Source organism: Zootoca vivipara, chromosome 1 (genome assembly GCF_965207765.1).
Source record: "Zootoca vivipara chromosome 1, rZooViv2.hap1.1, whole genome shotgun sequence".
NCBI lineage: Eukaryota > Metazoa > Chordata > Lepidosauria > Squamata > Lacertidae > Zootoca > Zootoca vivipara.
The window spans coordinates 16,586,793-16,604,365 of record NC_142582.1 but is presented as its reverse complement, the minus strand read 5'-3'; the positions used below and the strand labels follow the sequence as shown (position 1 = coordinate 16,604,365).

The following is a 17,573-nucleotide window of genomic DNA, read 5'->3' as shown; positions in this document are numbered from 1 at the left end:
CAAAATAGTGCAGATTTCTCGAGTGAACATAATATTACAATAGTCTCAGTCAACCTGCTAATATTCCATACTGTATTATGAAACTTGTTTTATTTTAATTTAGGTGACTCAGGTTTTTATTAATTTAAAAGAAGAAGAAATAGATAGAGTACGCTACCCAAACCTGCAAAACAATAAATAAAACAAACTTGAGTACATTCAAATATGTTCAGAAAAACAGATTTAAACAGTTCTTTGAAACTTCTCCCCAGCGTGTTGAGTACATAACCTTTTAAAACCTTTGAAGTCATAGGGTCATAGTGTTGGAAGGGGCCATGAGCGTTATCTGTTCCAACCCCCTGCAATGCAGGAATTTTTTGCCCTACACGGGGCTCGAACCCACAACTCTGAGATGAAGAGTCTCTATTCTACAGCATTTTAAGTGTGTTTGCGGGAAGGATGGGGTTGTTATTGTTTTGCTGCTTTGTTTTAATTATTTACTTGTTTTTATCCTGTATTTTATTCTGTGAACCACCCCGAGATCTTATGACAAAGGGCAGCATATAAATCTTGATAATGAATTAATAATAAACAATAAGAGTCTCATGCTCTACGGACCGGGCAATCTCCAAGCCCAAAGCATGTTTCAAAAGCATGTTAAGACTGTCTGGGATGCCTTTCAGGGCTCAGGGATTAGTTGAAAAGGGTGTGGAAAGGATTGTGAATCTGGAAACATTTTACTCTGCTTTGCAGTGGTTGGTTATATTATACATCCGAGTCTTAGGAATGGGCTTCACTGTGCATAAATAAACCAGCTGTTTCTATACAATGTTACCATGTCAAGATTTGCTTTATTTTAGCAAGTCTTGTTTGTTGTTTTAGCTACATGTGAACAAAAGAGATTGAACATGCTTTTCATAGCTGCTTCCTTCCTTGTCTTCTCTCCCTCAAAGCAGAACAGCAACGGGCAACTTCCTTATAGAGCAATGGAAGCTGCTCTATGAAAACTTAACAGATATAGCTAAGCTTGTGCCTAGTTAAGTGGAGTACAGAGAACACAGCAGGTTTTCCCCCCATTGTGGTAGGCAAGACACTATTACCTCAGTCTCGCCTCTTTTCTGCAAAATGGGAATAATAATGTTGTCCCGCTTTACAGGGTTATTGTAAAGTAGCAAGTTACCAACATTTTGGGACCTTTGTGGGCGCCATTCACAAAGTGGCTCATGTGGGGTGTGGCATAACACAAAATGGTCACTACATCTGTTGTTGTTGTTGTTGTTGTTGTTGTTGTTGTTGTTGTTGTTGTTGTTGTTACTGTCTGTCCTTAACCGGCAGGCCCCATGACATGTTATGACAATTCAAGTCACATTAAAATATATTTAAGAATAGTTTAAACAAACAGGTGCAGAAATAGGGTGGGCCCTGAAAACACTTCTCAGGTGTCAAAGGTGTGTGCCTTTAGCATTTGCCAAAAACCATATAGTGAAGATGCCAGACACACTTCTATGGGGAGGGAATCCCACAAAGGACAGAAAAAGAAACAGGACCACAAAAAGGTTTATGCTTCCAGGTATGTCCCCAGCCCCACTCCTGGACACGGTTATGCAGGCATGTTCAATGTAGGAAAGGCGGAGACAGTGTTAATAGGAACTGATCAGGAAAGCAAGCATTCCTACTGTAGTTTTTTGGGGTTTTTTAAGGAATATATCCTGAGACTTTTTGCAGATACTGGTGCAAAAAGCCCTGCGTCAATACATGGCTGCATCAGTTCCTTCGCGAGCTCTCCACCCTGACATCCTTTGTGGCAAGCAGTTCTTAACAGAGAGAGAGAGAGAGAGTGTGTGTAATGCTATTGGGGTAATGTTTTTGCTATTAGGGATTAGATTACGAATGGTGTGTTGCCTGCCCAGAAAGAACACAAGCCTAGAAATGAAAAAGTAAGGCTAAATTATGTGGTTTTTTTCTTTTCCTTTTACAGACAAAACGTGGATGCATACTCCCGAGGCTTTATCAAAGCACTATATTCCCTACAATGTAAAGGTGAGGAGTCTGCTTACTTAACTTTGCTTCTGCCTGCGTGACAGCTGGCAATTGCCTAAATTCTGAAGATGCTTTCCATTTGTCTTCATTAAAAATGCCACCTGCTTTATAAGGATGAAAGTGACTAAGAATCTGGACTGCGATGGAATGCAAAGCTTGGCAAATTATCCTAGGTGCCGTTGTTCCTTTTTCAAGCAGTGTCTGGGGCCTGGAGCCTGAGGCATACCATGCCAGTGGAACTGAGGGAAGCCTCTTAGCTAGGTCAGGTTGTTGGTGGGGTGGCACAGAAGCCTTGATTGTGCACAAAGCAATCTCCAAATTCAGCCAAATTCTGAATCAGACCAGGAGAATTCACCACCATTAACCTGAACAGCTAGAAATTGAATTTTAAAATATGCATGCACACATATAAATTGTAAAGCAGCTAAAGGTTTTGATTTTGGTTTGGTTCTGCCCTAGGTGTTGTTTTCAACCTTAATGCAATTGCACTCTTATGAAGGCAAGGAATGGAGTAGCTTAACTGTACAATATCCCTTGTTGCCAGTAAGGAAGTGTTGGTGCTTATGAGCTAGATAATGAAAGAAGTTGTGCGGCCCTTCCAAAATAGTGCCCCTTTTGTTAGTTGAGTGTTGGCTATGGCTTAATGTTCTGGATAAATCATTTAAACCAAGCAGGTTTCATCTACTCTCAAAGCAGATGTTGGCTGAATTATCTTGGAGAGGATATCACAGTAAACAAAATATTTGGAAGCCAGAGAATTGCCACCGAGGTTGGCAGCAGCGCAACTCTACAGAAAGATCAAAAGGAAAAAGCATGTTGACTCTAGTGTGCAGTTACTGTGGGTGCCCTGCTGATTTTAGTAGGGATCGAATGCATGTAAATCTGGGGCTGATTTGCAACTAATGTTTATATGATTTACCAGCAGATTTGGAACTGCAAAGTATTTGTCCAATATAGTGTGCTGAAATTTTGTTTGTTTGTGCTATCAGTTTGTACATAATTAGTTGCAGGCAAAAAAAAAAGGCACTCAAAATTTAGATTGGACCTGAGCAATGTAGTTGTAACTCCTCTGGCATAGATACTGGACTGTGATGAAGTGGAGATGGGGCTTAAGAACAGCATTAATATGCAATAGGCGTTTGTTGTGGAATTACCAAAATATATTGTTAGAAAGCTTAAGCAGATGCCTCACGAGATGTATCTGTTGTGGGGCAGTATCATTTAAGATGTAGCTTCACCATCATTTATTACATTTATATACTAGGGACCCAAGTGGCGCTGTGGGTTAAACCACAGAGTCTATGGCTTGCTGATCAGAAGGTCGGCGGTTCGAATCCCTGTGACGGGGTGAGCTCCCGTTGCTTGGTCCCAGCTCCTGCCCACCTAGCAGTTCGAAAGCACATCAAAGTGCAAGTAGATAAATAGGGACCGCTCGGGTGGGAAGGTAAACGGTGTTTCCGTGCGCTGCTCTGGTTCGCCAGAAGCAGCTTTGTCATGCTGGCCACATGACCCGGAAGCTGTCTGCGAACAAACGCGACCATCGGACATGACTGGACCTGATGGTCAGGGGCCCCTTTACCACACTTCATCCAAGGATCACAGGGTGGTTAACTGTATTAAAACACACAAAACATGCAGGGTTGTAAACAAAACTAGTTCATAACTAGTTTGTCCAGGTGAGACCTTTCCCTAAATTGCTAGTTTCATATATGTAAGGAGTATTTCACATGGAAGAGTACTGTATCCGAAAGAATATCCTCAGCTGTTGTTCCTCAAAACAGCGCAGCCTCACAATGGCTACATACAGGGCAGTCTTGAGCAGGTCGGGCGCCCTGGCGCTGAGGCGCAGAGATCGTTCCGGCGCCCCCGCCCTCGCAGCGCGCAGCACGGCTTCCGAACGGCTTCGTCGCACAGCGCCCCGCCTGCCGGCCCAGCGCCCTTGCGCCCCACACCACCAGGACTCTACCTAGAGCCGGCCCTGGCTACATACATCACGTGGTGCTACTGGCCTGTGATTTGTAAAGTAGCATCTTTGCTGATGGAAATTCCAAAACCCTTTTCTCGAGTCATTTCCATGAGCCAAACTAGAAGGGATGTGGTAAACCTCGTGATTACCCTAGGTTCTTCCACAGTCTCTGTTATACTAAGTGGCCCCAGGTGGCTGCTTTGAAGAATGTGGATGATGCAGTCTTGTAGAATGTTTTGAAACCTTACCTCTGTGCTCATTCCCAAACATTACATACACACACTGCTCCCAAGGCTGCTATCAGATCTACTGGAGGAAAAAAGACATGTACAGATGCTAAGTTCAATGGCCTCTTCTAGAGAGCTCCACTTACATGATCTTCAGGCCAGCCACTGGGGGCTGATAATTAGTTAGTTTGTTTTTTAATAAAAAAAAACCACACAGTTCTTAATAGCAGATCTATGTGATGTCTAGTTGGGTCTATAGTTGTGGGGTATATTAATCAGTTCTGGAACAAATACATATTTTAAGTGCTGCAAGGGAAATGATGTGAGGCATGAATAGCTCAGAAGCAGCTGGTTGGCTGGCTTTTTTTGTGCAAAGAGTAAAAGTCAGACATTGTTCCTTTAATCATCATTTCCAAATGCTGTGACGTTTATCACTAAAATCAGTGTTCTATTGAAAACCCTTAACAATCAATGATTGGTTTTAAAATAATATGTTACTCAACTTACAGTAAAGTTCTCTAGAAGTGCTACATGTTCTCATTTATGAGAAATGCATAAATTCACGATAAATAAATGTTTGCTTGTATTTGTCATTGGTAAGAACTGTGTATACAAGACAGGACAGCAGGTCTAGAATTTCAAACAGGCTTTTCACATTTATCCATTAGTTCAAATAGTATGCAAACTTTGCCTGGCGTTCTGAAACTATTGTTATGGGTTGTGAAAGAAGAGCTTTTGCAGTGCTTCAGTTAAGGGAAGATACTGAACAAAAATATTCTTTTGATTTGTGAGTCAATGTTGAGTTTGGAATTAAATTAGTAGATATATGTTTATGACATTTTAGACCACAGCGGTGTTGAGATGAGCCATACATAAAAACATTATTTTACTCTAAGGAATCTTTCTAAGACTGCACTCTACTTATCAGATATATTCTTCTTCAAAAAACACACATGCACACAGATACCGGTAGCTTATAAAACTCACTGCTCCCACACCCCATGGGAATTATTTTCTGCTGCAGCCACAATAAGGTACCTAAGGGGCAGGTATTCCCTTGCTGTAAATTGGCAGAGATCACTTAAGATGAAGTTTGCTATGCTGAGTTTCACGGACTGTGAATTGCAGTGCAGAGAAATTTGACTTACTGCAATATATTGGTTCCAACTATGGGGCACAATCCAGCCAATTAAGTGCTGTTGGGCATCTGCTTAACCCTCCCATTGAAATCAGCATTGTGCCTGCGATTCTTTTACTTTGCTAAGGCTTCTTTATAAACAACATTTGTCACCAGCCTTTCTAAGAGCACACTTGTCTTGTAACTATATTATACAAAACAGGATGCAAAACTAGAAATATGATAAAATAACATCACAACGCAATAAAAATCATATGCAAAAGTTCCTGAGCCTGGAACTCAGGCAGGGCTCCCAGGCACCTTATTCCCCTTCCCACCGTAGTACAGTAGTTTGCAAGCTTGGGGAACTCTGCTGTGTTGCAACTCTAGCACTGCTGATGGTCAGAGGATGCTACTGCCCTGCAGTTTCCAGCCCAACAGGAATGAGGAAACACAAATTATCCTATTATTTATTTATTTCCCGCCCATCTGGCTGGGTTTCCCCATCCACTCTGGGCAGCCCCCAACAGAATATTAAAAACACGATAAAACAGCAAGCATTAAAAACTTCCCTAAACAGAGCTGCCTTCAATGTCTTCTAAAAGTCATATATTTATATCTGCCAAGAAGCATACCGGAAGTAATGCAACAGCCATTTTGGAACTGGGCAGAGGAGCATCAAAAGTCGCTTCTGAGCATGCTCCGCCCAGTTCCAAAATGGCCCCACGCCAGAATAAACTGGGGGAAAACAAAAAAAATCCGTTTTTTCATCTGGGGACAGCTGGAAAAACGGGGGTTTCCCGGGGAAAACGGGAGACTTGGCAGCTATGTATATTGTTTATTTTCTTGACATCTGATGGGAGGGCGTTCCACACGGTGGGTGCCTCTGCCGAGAAAGCCCTCTGCCTGGTTCCCTGTAACCTCACTTCTCGCAGCAAGGGAACCGCCAGAAGGCCCTCTGGTTCTTCCTTGAAACAGGTTGCATCTTGGCCAGAGCATTGGTCTTGGAAACCTGATCACAAGGGTGACTGAACCCAAGTAAGACAAAGGCCCCAATCCATGTACAGTGAACTGGGCACACCTGGTTGGCAACCCTCTCTCCAGTAATTTCTCTTGACTGTAACTTGTTTTTCATGAATTTTAATACCATATTTTAAATTGCCATTGTAACCCACCCTGGGATCTCAAGATTAAGGGCGGGTAAAAAATCTAATAAATAAATATGTATAGGGAATGTTATACATGTCTATAGGAAGCAGCAGTCAACGATAAACACGGAACAGAGCCTGTCTTTACATTTATCAGTTGACATAGATTTTGACTTGGTTGCTTATCTTGAACATAACCAGTGCTGTGGAGTCTGAGTGTTGGTACAATCAATTCAGATTTCTGAAGCCTTAACTGCACACAAATGTCCTTACCATCTAGAAAACAGATTTGCCTATGAGATAACATAAATGTATTTTGTGTAGCACATAACACGGTTCCAAATATACTTGCCAAGCTGTTATATTTGTACCATATGGGAGAAAGATTGTCACCTTCCAGCCTGAATACCATACTCCATTTTTGCATACAGATTTTGGTACACAGCAATAACTAGTGCATGATGTGAGAGAGGTCTGAACGGTTAAATTATATTTGTTTTATGGGGCTTACTCCCAGATGGCTATGCATAGGATAGCTCTCTAAACAAATAAACCTAGTTCAGATTCCTGCCTTGCAACGCTACAATTCTACGATTCAACGGTAACATCTCACAAACATTTTCTGTGATAAGAATAGGGCAGTTGCTATTTATGAATACAAGCCTTTGACAAGACGTGTTTGATGATTTTAGTAGAATAAGCTGAGTAGAAAGTTCAGTCCTGAAACAATGAATAGAAATTCTGAAGTGTTAGTGAAATTCCTTTCAGTGGATACTAGGGATTCGAATAAGATGCTACACACAGCAGGGTGGATAAAAATCAATGATTTTTTTTAAAAAAATCAAAAAAATCGGATTTTTTTTTATTTAAATCGGATTTTTTTGATTTAAATCGGATTTTTTTGATTTAAATCGATTTTTTTGCTTTAAATTGGATTTTTTTAAATAAAATGCTTTTTGAGGAAAGAATATTACCATCCAAAGGTTATTCCATCATGAAATAAAGATTAGTTTTTTTAATTATGTAGTATAAGGTTGTATATGTTTAATTTATGGGGTAAATAAATTCCATTAATCCATTCACCTCTTCCAAAGGTTTTTGTAAGATTATTGGGCAGTTTCTCTGCCTACAAGATATTATCACAGGTGCTTGGTTTACTTTTGCAGTTCTCAAAACTGAATTTGACTCAACAGAGATCACATGCCTCTTCTTCACAGCAAAAATGTTATAACATGAACAGAGTTGAGAAAAAGACCTTAATCCTATTGTTCTACAAACCTATGAATACAGAAGCAACCCCTTCAGTGCTAAGTTTCAAGAAGTTCAGTGAATAGAATAGAAACAATATTTTTCTGATTGTTTGGACAGTATTTAAGTTTTTCATGTCTAGGCTGGGCTGACAGTCTAAGTTTCTTAAAATATATATATTTTGTTTTTGTTTAGCCAAATTAGTTAACAAACATGGATGTTTGTTTAAGCAAATAACATTTGCTGAAATGTTATTGTTTCAGTTGAATAAATCTATTTAAATTGTTATTATTAAGGTAATGATTATTTTTCTCCTTCCTAAGTACAACAGTAAAGTTGTCCAAATATGAATGATTAACCTATTAAACTGGGGATAAAAAAACTAATATGAAAAGTTGTTATTCTAAAAATCTTCATCTACTTGCATAATAAAGTTATACCAGCAAGAATTAGTCTTTATGATTTAAATCAACTATGATTTAAATCAAGCCTTACTGACTAGTGATTTAAATCGTGATTTAAATCGTGATTTAAATCAGTTTGATTTAAATCAAATCCACCCTGACACACAGCAAGGAAAAGCTAGACAGTGATCAGTGTTACATAAATTTAGAAAATTGCCGTTTCTTGAAAGTTTTTACAGTGCTACTTTGCAGGCCCTTTGAACCTGGCTGTGCTCTAACTACAGTAAAGCTAATAGCCATTAATTGTCCTTGGAGATGGGTCAAGCCTCCAGTGAGCTTATGAGGTATTATCCATTAAATTATTGCCACTTCATGAATCTTGCCTGAGGTCTGAAGTCACATTTAAGCTGGGCTTCCCACCCTTTATGTTCTCGTCAGATTTCATGAATCTCTTTGCTCACTGGCGACTTAACAGAGTGGTGTGCTTGAATGGAGAAGACTTAAAATGAAGGGAAAACATTGCATAGCTTACATGGAACAAAAGGAAATTTCACCAATGCTCTTATTTGTGGCATTGTAACGGAATGCTTGAGCGAGGGGAGAACAGAATTGAAGATATGATCCAACCATCATGTAAGCCCAAAGCACTTTCAAGGTAATACATTCAGTAATAGATGCCTTCATTTTCCTTACTTTCTCCGCCTACATTAACCATAGTGTGTGTTTGTGTCCTGGCATGCACAGTGAATGTGTATTGAGCTAGTGGAGGGTTCTTGTGGTTGAGGGCAAAAGAGGTGGGTCTTAGAGCTGGCTTTCATTGAGATACCTTCATTGTAGGAGGTTGAACTAGATGACCCTCAGGGTCCCTTCCAAACCTGCAGTTCTAGAATCCGGTGGTTTTTCAGGCTGCTTTCCTTATTTAAAGGTACCTTCTCAGATTGTAGGTACACAGGAGGACTGAAATTCTTTTCTTCTGCCATAGAATGTTAATCAGGCAGAGGGCCTTCTTGGTAGTGGTACCCGCCCTGTGGAACACCCTCCATCAGATGTCAGGGAAATAAACAACTATCTGACTTTTAGAAGACATCTGAAGGCAGCCCTATTTAGGGAAGTTTTTAATGGTTGAGTTTTATCGTGTTTTAATATTCTGTTGGGAGCTGCCCAGAGTGGCTGGAGAAACCCAGCCAAATGGGCAGGGTATAAATAATATATTAAAGGTAAAGGGACCCCTGACCATTAGGTCCAGTCGTGACCGACTCTGGGGTTGCGCGCTCATCTCGCATTATTGGCCGAGGGAGCCGGCGTACAGCTTCCAGGTCATGGCCAGCATGACAAAGCCGCTTCTGGCAAACCAGAGCAGCACATGGAAATGCCGTTTACCTTCCCGCTGTAGCGGTTCCTATTTATCTACTTGCATTTTGATGTGCTTTTGAACTGCTAGGTTGGCAGGACCTGGGACCAAGCAATGGGAGCTCACCCCGTCACAGGGATTCGAACCGCCGACCTTCTGATCAGCAAGCCCTAGGCTCAGTGGTTTAACCACAGCGCCACCTGGATCCCTTAAATAATTTATTATTATTATTATTATTATTATTATTATTATTATTAGAATTGTTTGCTCTGAAGGAAATGTGCTCTGGTGTTCTATTTTTGTGGGGGGGGGAGCACAAAGCCAATTTGGCAACATTCAATTCATTCCCAAGCTCTAGAGTTTGTGCTTTCATGGCCAGTTGTGGAGCCCTTAAAATCATTGAGGTGAAATAGCCTGAAGAATCCAACTTGCAGGGGGTGGGGAGTTCAGGATACAAATCCAGTTGTTCATACTGCTCTCTCCATATAATAGCCTTCTAAAACCTGGTACCTTTCAGATGTTTTTGACTCAGCTCCAATCAGCCTGGCCCTGCTAGCAGGGACATGGGAGTTGTAGTTCAAAACACCTGAAGAGCAGCAAGTTGGGGAAGGCTGCTCTAAAATACTAAGACAGGTAAGCAGGGACATATCGGTTACATAACTGACATGTTAGTGAAGTAGGTCTATTTTACATCCTCATTTCCTAACGTTTTCAACTTGATCAAATGCTACACAGTTAGAAAACCCTGCAGAAAGTTGATTTGACAACTAAGTGTTGCGGTAATGTTAAAGGGAAATATTTCCACCTCTCGGGTTTACAGGAAAATCAATAAGCTTAAAGTGTGAGATAACACAGCTGTTCTGAATAATGGCAAGGTAGACAGATTACTAAGAGATTTGCCAGTAATGGTAATTGAGCTGGAAGCGGGAACAATAAGGTGACCTCTGGCTGAGAAATGAGGAGAGTTAAGCATCAAATGAGATCTAAGCAAATTGAAAGTGTTACTTGATACAAAGACACAAAGGTGCTGTGTGACTAATTTGTGATAAGGGGTGCTTTTAAATATAGGTCATGGTGTGTCCCTCAGCCAAAGGCAATGAGATCAGTTTGGGACACAAATGAAGAAGTGTGAAGTACGGAAATCAATATATGCAAGTTAGGGGACCAGCAATGAGGGATGGCCCAGTAAGGAACTGAGTCATGTTAATGTAATTGATATTCCAAAATGAACAGACAGACATCTGCAGGTTCCTTTCCTGCAGAGAAATACAGTAGGGAGAATGTCCTGTAGTCCCATGTTACTGGCTCATTCATACAATGCTTATGGTACATTAGCTTTTTGGTAATTGCACAAAACACATAGCCATAGGCACTGAGGAAGAGTCTTCTTAGTGCAATGCCATAATGTATATTTTAACATTTTATGAACCAACAATTTTTGCTGTCGTGTGTGTGTATGTGTGTGCGCGCGTGCATATATATATATGTGTGTGTGTGTGTGAAGCATAAGTTTATTAGAGAGCTCCTATTTCCCACACATTTTGAGTTTGTTTAAGAGCTGAATCTCATAAAACCTGGGAACTGGCTTCACAACTAGGAGGAGTTTTGAAAACTATTAAAACTATTATTTGTGGGGAACCAGGTTTCCTTTTTAAAAAATTTTTAAAAATGTAAATGAAAGTCAGAATGCTAATTAATAAATGGTCTTTTCAAATACTTGGATTTAAGAAGCTAGATTGCATAATATAGTCATACTAGTTCACACTGTCAGTGAGATGTGAAAGAAACAGAATTGTAACAGCATGACGCGGTGTTAATTAAGGTGGCTTGTGCAGGGAAAGAATAGTATTCACAGATGGAGATTCACTGTGCAGCTGAAAACAACCTTCTGAGGGTGCCCTAAAATAATCTAAAAGGAACTTAAAGACCGTTAGCTCCAATCGCAGATGACTCTGGGGTTGTGGTTCTCATCTTGCTCTATAGGCCAAGGGGATTCCACAATTGCCTCTTTGGTGGCTAGTCTATGAGAGAGCCAAATATTATTTATTATATAGTTTATTAGTATACAATATTGGTATGCATGGAATCATACTCACTGGAAGGACAGATCCTGAAGCTGAGGCTCCAATACTTTGGCCACCCCATGAGAAGAGAAGACTCCCTGGAAAAGACCCTGATGTTGGGAAAGATGGAGGGCACTAGGAGAAGGGGACGACAGAGGACGAGATGGTTGGACAGTGTTCTCGAAGCTACGAACATGATTTTGACCAAACTGCAGGAGGCAGTGGAAGACAGGAGTGCCTGGCGTGCTATGGTCCATGGGGTGGGTCACGAAGAGTCGGACACGACTAAACGACTAAACAACAATGATGGATTAATGGCAAGGTTCCATGAAGTGGGTGCATGCAGTGATTCAGGCACTGAAAGAATCAGGCCTATGGACCATCCAGCATTATGCTTCCAACAGAAGCTAATCAGATCCTCTGGGGAGCTCACATGGTTGGCATAGCTGTTCCCTGCTCTTGCTTGTTCTCAGCATCTGAGAATGTATTAACTAGCCTCAGGCCATGCTGCTTCCCCCTGTGCCTGGGGACTGCCTGGGTGCAAGGTTTCAGCATTTTCTGAATTTGGGGTCTTGAGAATAACTGGCAAGAACTAAGTATTGCCCAGTAGATATCTGGCTTATACCGGTATCACCCCTTCTGTGTGGCAAGTGCATTATTATTATTTGCGTGACAAAGCTCCCAGAAATCCCAAAATAACTCACAACTGACACGATATTTTAGGTTGGGATTTTTGGCATTATTTTGGCCACAACTTTATTCAAAATACATTTTAATTCTGAGTGTTGGCTTAGGCTTTGGTTAATCCATCTGTCCTCTCTAAGGGACAGGTCCATTTCCATCTGACCTCCATTGGGTCAGGACCATACCATCTGCCCTGGTTGGGCAGGACCAATTCCATCTGACCCATTTGGGTCAGGACCAGCTCCGACTTACCTAATGGTCGGTAAGTCAAGTAAACACCCCAAGAGATTGGAGGTACGGTTCGCAAGCACTCTCCTTCCCCCAAGGAGTGTTCCCCAAGGCTCGGCTCTGTAATGGACGCACCATCCTTGCCTATGGCAGGATGATGGACTAGAGTCCCTGAGCCCCAGGATTCCTTTAACGGAATACTTCTATAAGGAGCAAGTAAGGGGGGGTAGGCATTTTTTATGCCATGCCCCTACTATACCATTTTAAGCAAAGCCTAACGGCCAACCTAACAAGTTGTGACAATTTGCTTGTCAGTAGGCAAAAACCAAATGGCAACAGCCAATCAGCCAAGTGGCAAAATTCCTACTGGGCCCCTGAATACAGGTGACTCCCGCGAATGGGCAAGCAGTGTCGACTAGGCCTAAAAGCAGCAGCGGGCGGGCGGGAGATTTGAAGGCCTTTTTCCGAGTGAGGGAAACCGAAAGCAACGTGGGCGTTAAGTAAAATGCTGCTGTCAATCAATTCAATGGCACGCCCCGTGACTCAGCCCAACTACAACCCACCCCCTCCCAGATTTCTTTTGAGCTCGTCTGCAAACGCCACTACACTCTATGAGTGTAATGGGCTTTGTCTGAGTAACGTTGCCTGCTGCTGCTCGCTTCAACACATTCCCACTGTCTCACTTCACCTGCTATTACTCCTCCCCACCGCCGCTTCCTCCCGCTCGGCTCTTGGCCATACGCGGTCGCCTCAGTGGGAAGGAAGGGGCATCGCTCAGAGGCACTCGCGTCTTCGGATTGGCTGCAGGAGCTTCCTGCAGCCAATCTGAAGCCACACCAGCATCACGGAAGTCAGTCCCCACACAGGGAGGCCTCCGTACCGCGCCGGTTTAGCACGGGGACTGACGGAGCGTGCGGCAGGGTCTACAAGGTTCACGGGCTGGATTAACGAGCCTGGTGGGCCGCATCCGGCCCCCGGGCCTTAGTTTGCCAACCCCTGCCTTACACTTTGCCACCCCACACGGTCACTGACTTGATAGGACATGTTGTGCCCCCTATCTCACAGCCCCAGTGTTGGCCTGAGGAGGAGAAATACTTAAAAAAAATATTTGAATGCAGTTTTAATATTATCATCAATAAAATGCACTGCAGTGTACAGGAAGTATATTGTGTTGTTTCTGTAAAAAGGATGAGTAAAGCAGGTAATTATAAAATACCTTCTTTAAACATTAGTTTGCCTTTAAATCCTTAACACCTCTTCAGGCAGGCAAGTTGTTCCATGCTTGGTGAGGATCATTTAAATACATTGGCTCAAATGGAGGGGCAATTCAAGTGTATCACCATGGCTTCAGTGCTGCTTAAATCGCATTGAAGGTAAGGGAATGAAACAGTCTATTTATGCATTGGATTGCAGCCCTTATTCCCCCAGTCACCATCTAAAGATTGAAACAGTAACTTCAAAAGCATTCCTAATGACTTGCTAAGAAGCACTCAAATGCCATTGTCATAAATTTCTATTCAAACGTAGGTACTCTTTCTTGTCAAACGACACCAGTATCCTTATCTTAGAAGAAAACATATCTTATAAGCTGCAAAAAGAAAAGTCAGCAGTTGTATGGGGGGGAATCCTTTATTATTTTCTTCCTGAAGAAAACCAGAGTAGCTTAGTAGATGGGACATGGTTTTTATCTAAAGCTTCACTGAGTTTTGTACATTTGGTTTCAATTAATTGTGCCAGGGCTTGGTTATGTGGTTCCTCCATGCTATTGATTTGAAATAGCCATTGTGATTAGGCTAGTCAATGATACATTTATTGGCTCGGCTTAAAAAAGGAAATGAATCACAGTTATTTGTGCACAAAGAAATAGAACAAAATTAATGTTCCCAGAAGCAATAAGCTATATGTGGTCCTTCCAAGCTTCCTTTCCCTCTGCTTTGATTATATATTATCCACTTGCTTTGACAAAACTCTCTTTTAGAATTCTGTGAATTAGACTCATTAGCACTTGTCTGCATGAGCCATTGACACACAGGTGGCGCTGTGGGTTAAACCACAGAGCCTAGGGCTTGCCAATCAGAAGGTCGGCGGTTCGAATCTCTGCGACGGGGTGAGCTCTTGTTGCTCGGTCCCAGCTCCTGCCAACCTAGAAGTTCAGAAGCACTTCAAAGTGCAAGTAGATAAATAGGTACTGCTACAGCGGGAAGATAAACAGCGTTTCCGTGTGCTGCTCTGATTCGCCAAAAGTGGCTTTGTCATGCTGGCCACATGACCTGGAAGCTGTACACTGGCTCCCTCGGCCAATAATGCGAGATGAGTGCCGCGACCGCAGAACTGGTCACAACTGGACCTAATGGTCAGGGGTCCCTTTACCTTTACGGGGAACATCCAGACTAACATAAATTGAACTGTGGAGCTTCAGTGGAAGTACAATTGCTGGGGTTTATTCATACCCCAAACAATATTTTTTCCGAGGTTTGACTCAAGGGAAAGTTGTTCTATAATTTGAGGCTGTCCCCAGCTGTATACTTTATTGGCTGGAATTAGGTTGTTGACATCTTGAGTGTGCCTACTATGAATGTGTTTAAAAAGCAACAACATGAAGATAAAAAACAGCCATAAAGCTGGATAAACATGCAAACGTGTACTTTGAAAAACCTGGGAAAGCAGCCTAAAGAATAGAAGGAGGTGGAAAACAGACAACTCAAGCCGGGGTTCGTTTAGCTGATACCGTAAGTACATCTGTCAAAAGCAGTACAAATGTTAAGGAAGGCAAGGTTCACTGCAGGAACAGCAATGAGCTCTCTTTTCTAAGGGACTTCCCTGCACACACCTTCAGACTGTGTAAAGGCAAACTGCATTTCTTTGGCGAGTGAAGATGCATCTCTTTCCCCGGACTTTTGGGGCATGCTAATGTGGGTACCGCTCATCCATCTTGGCTGCACTTGCAGCTCAGCAAATAGTTCTGATAGAGCAGCCTTTCCACTTTGCATCATCCTTCCACTTCCTTTCCCTTGTGTGCCTTTGTAAGCACAATATTGGTGCCTGTATCTTTGTTTTTAATTGAAGTGAGCTGCTTTGGGAGATGACAATGGACCGAAAAGAGGGATAAAGAGAGATCAAATCAATAAATAGCACTCTGACTATTTACCAACACTTGTTATAAATAAGTTATAGAACAGCTTGGGACTCTTTGCTTAAGCAAAAAGCCCCTGGTCTTCTCAAATCTCTGGCGCTCTTATTCTGTGCTTGGTTTCAACCTTGTTGCTCCTCTGCCAGTAACTGACTCATTTTTCTTCTTCTAAGAGCATTTCTGCCTATCACTTCTCACTCTTTCCTGACATCGGCTAACAGGTATACTCAGTCTTGACATCTTGACTTCTTCAGATAACCTTATCTTATCCATGGCAGAGTTGTACCCTTTATTAACCATGACTCTGCAAGCCATTCCAGGTGCTCAGTGTTGTCCTGAGCCTTCATCATGTGAATACTCATGGAATTGTGGCCTGGAGGGGCAAAGTAGTCATCGTTTTCTCTCCAGGAGCCTTCACATTTGCTCTGAAACTTGGTTTGGATCATAGGAACCAACTCCTAGGGGCCAAGGTCCCTTCACCTCCCCTCTAAAATATTTGAGCCTCCCCCCAGTTGATAGGCATTGCCATTTAAATGACAATGATTGATTACATGGGACAGGACTTACCTGCCCCCCCCCAATATTTTATTCAAGTTGGCCCCCCTGATTTGGTTCAAGCATGTCATCCATACAGGGTCAAAATATACAGTATACATTTTTGCTTATTACTAAGATTCATATTCTGCCTTTCTGGTTGTCTGTTTTTTAATCTGAAGCTGTTTCCCACCCCACCCCCACCCCCAGCATGCACTTCAAATGGTTCTTGGATTCTGTTTCCTTGTTTGGTTTCCAAGAACCAGTCAGTCCCCCCCCCCCTTTTCCATCTTGCATTAGCTTAGTGTTGCAGGATCAGAGATGCTTTGCTTTCATCCAGTCATAAATCAACTTTCTTCCTAACTTCAGTGATGAAAAAGAGAGCCCGTTTATCAATCTTTGGCAGCAGGCTTTCTGAGTAAAATTCAAACTGCCTTCTTTTCTGCTTTATGGAGTCAGGAGATACTTTTATTCCAGACCCAATGGCCCTCTTGCATTTCTTGGCTTTTTGACCCAACAGTTTACATGGTTACAGAGAGAAGGATTTGGATCAATATATCATCTGGTAACAAATGATAATACTTCATAGGTCTGATTAGGTGGCTCCAGTCCGCAAAACAATATACTGCAATAGTTTTGTTATTTTTAAGGTATCACAGGACTGTTTGTTGTTTTTACTTCTGTCATGGCTGTACACATACCACAAAATTATTAGCATTCAGTGTTTCAAAGGCTTTAAAAGTCATTGTAAAACTTGATAAATAATTTTGTAAGTTAGGGGTAAAGAAGCAGTTACTATCATCTTAGTAGCAAATCCTACACTGCTCTCTACTGGAAGAGAAGGATTTACACGCAGTTCTTATATGGCCCAAATCTCTGGCTGAGTTATCCAAATACCATTCCCAAACTTTGTACTGGATTTCAAAAAAAAATAAATGAAACATTGTCAGAATTAGAAATCTGTTTAAAGTAATGCTTCAGTTATTGGTGGAGCATAAAAAAGCTAAACATTCCTACAAAGAGTCAAGTTTTGTGGGCTCCCACTTAAGCCCAACATCTGTTCCAGAAGTAACGCAGGAAAACATGTTATGGGTTGCAGATCTGGTGCATTAGTAAGTTTTGCAAAAGTATTCGTTTGTCACATTTGTATGGAAAAGAACCTGCCTAGACTTCACTTTTTCAGAGCCGTATGAATTGCCGTGAAAATTGTCTCATGTTTTCCTTTTGAAAACGAGTTCGAATAATACAATTTGTGTATCCCAGTTTCAAGAATGCCGAGGGGAAAAAAGGTCAGGAATAGCACAATGGACTGTGACACATTTGTGCTGTGATTTTACAACTCATTGAAATAGCAGAGCAGTACATAGGCTCAGCCACCTGGATCCCTCTTCAGATACAGTGGTACCTCGGTTTTCGAACATCTCAGAAGCTGAAGGTTTCAGAACCCAAATGCC

The 17,573-nt window shown here is 41.8% G+C and overlaps 1 protein-coding gene across 6 annotated transcripts in view; it reads left to right on the top strand.

The window, feature by feature from the left end:
• GULP1 (GULP PTB domain containing engulfment adaptor 1) overlaps nt 1–17,573 on the top strand; it is a 171,611-nt gene that overhangs the window by 107,564 nt on the left and 46,474 nt on the right. For all 6 annotated transcript variants that reach the window (XM_035135787.3, XM_035135821.3, XM_035135813.3 and 3 more), the window contains one exon: nt 1,958–2,019. In XM_035135787.3, coding sequence (XP_034991678.2) covers nt 1,958–2,019 — 62 coding nt within the window. The remainder of the gene's footprint in view (nt 1–1,957; nt 2,020–17,573) is intronic.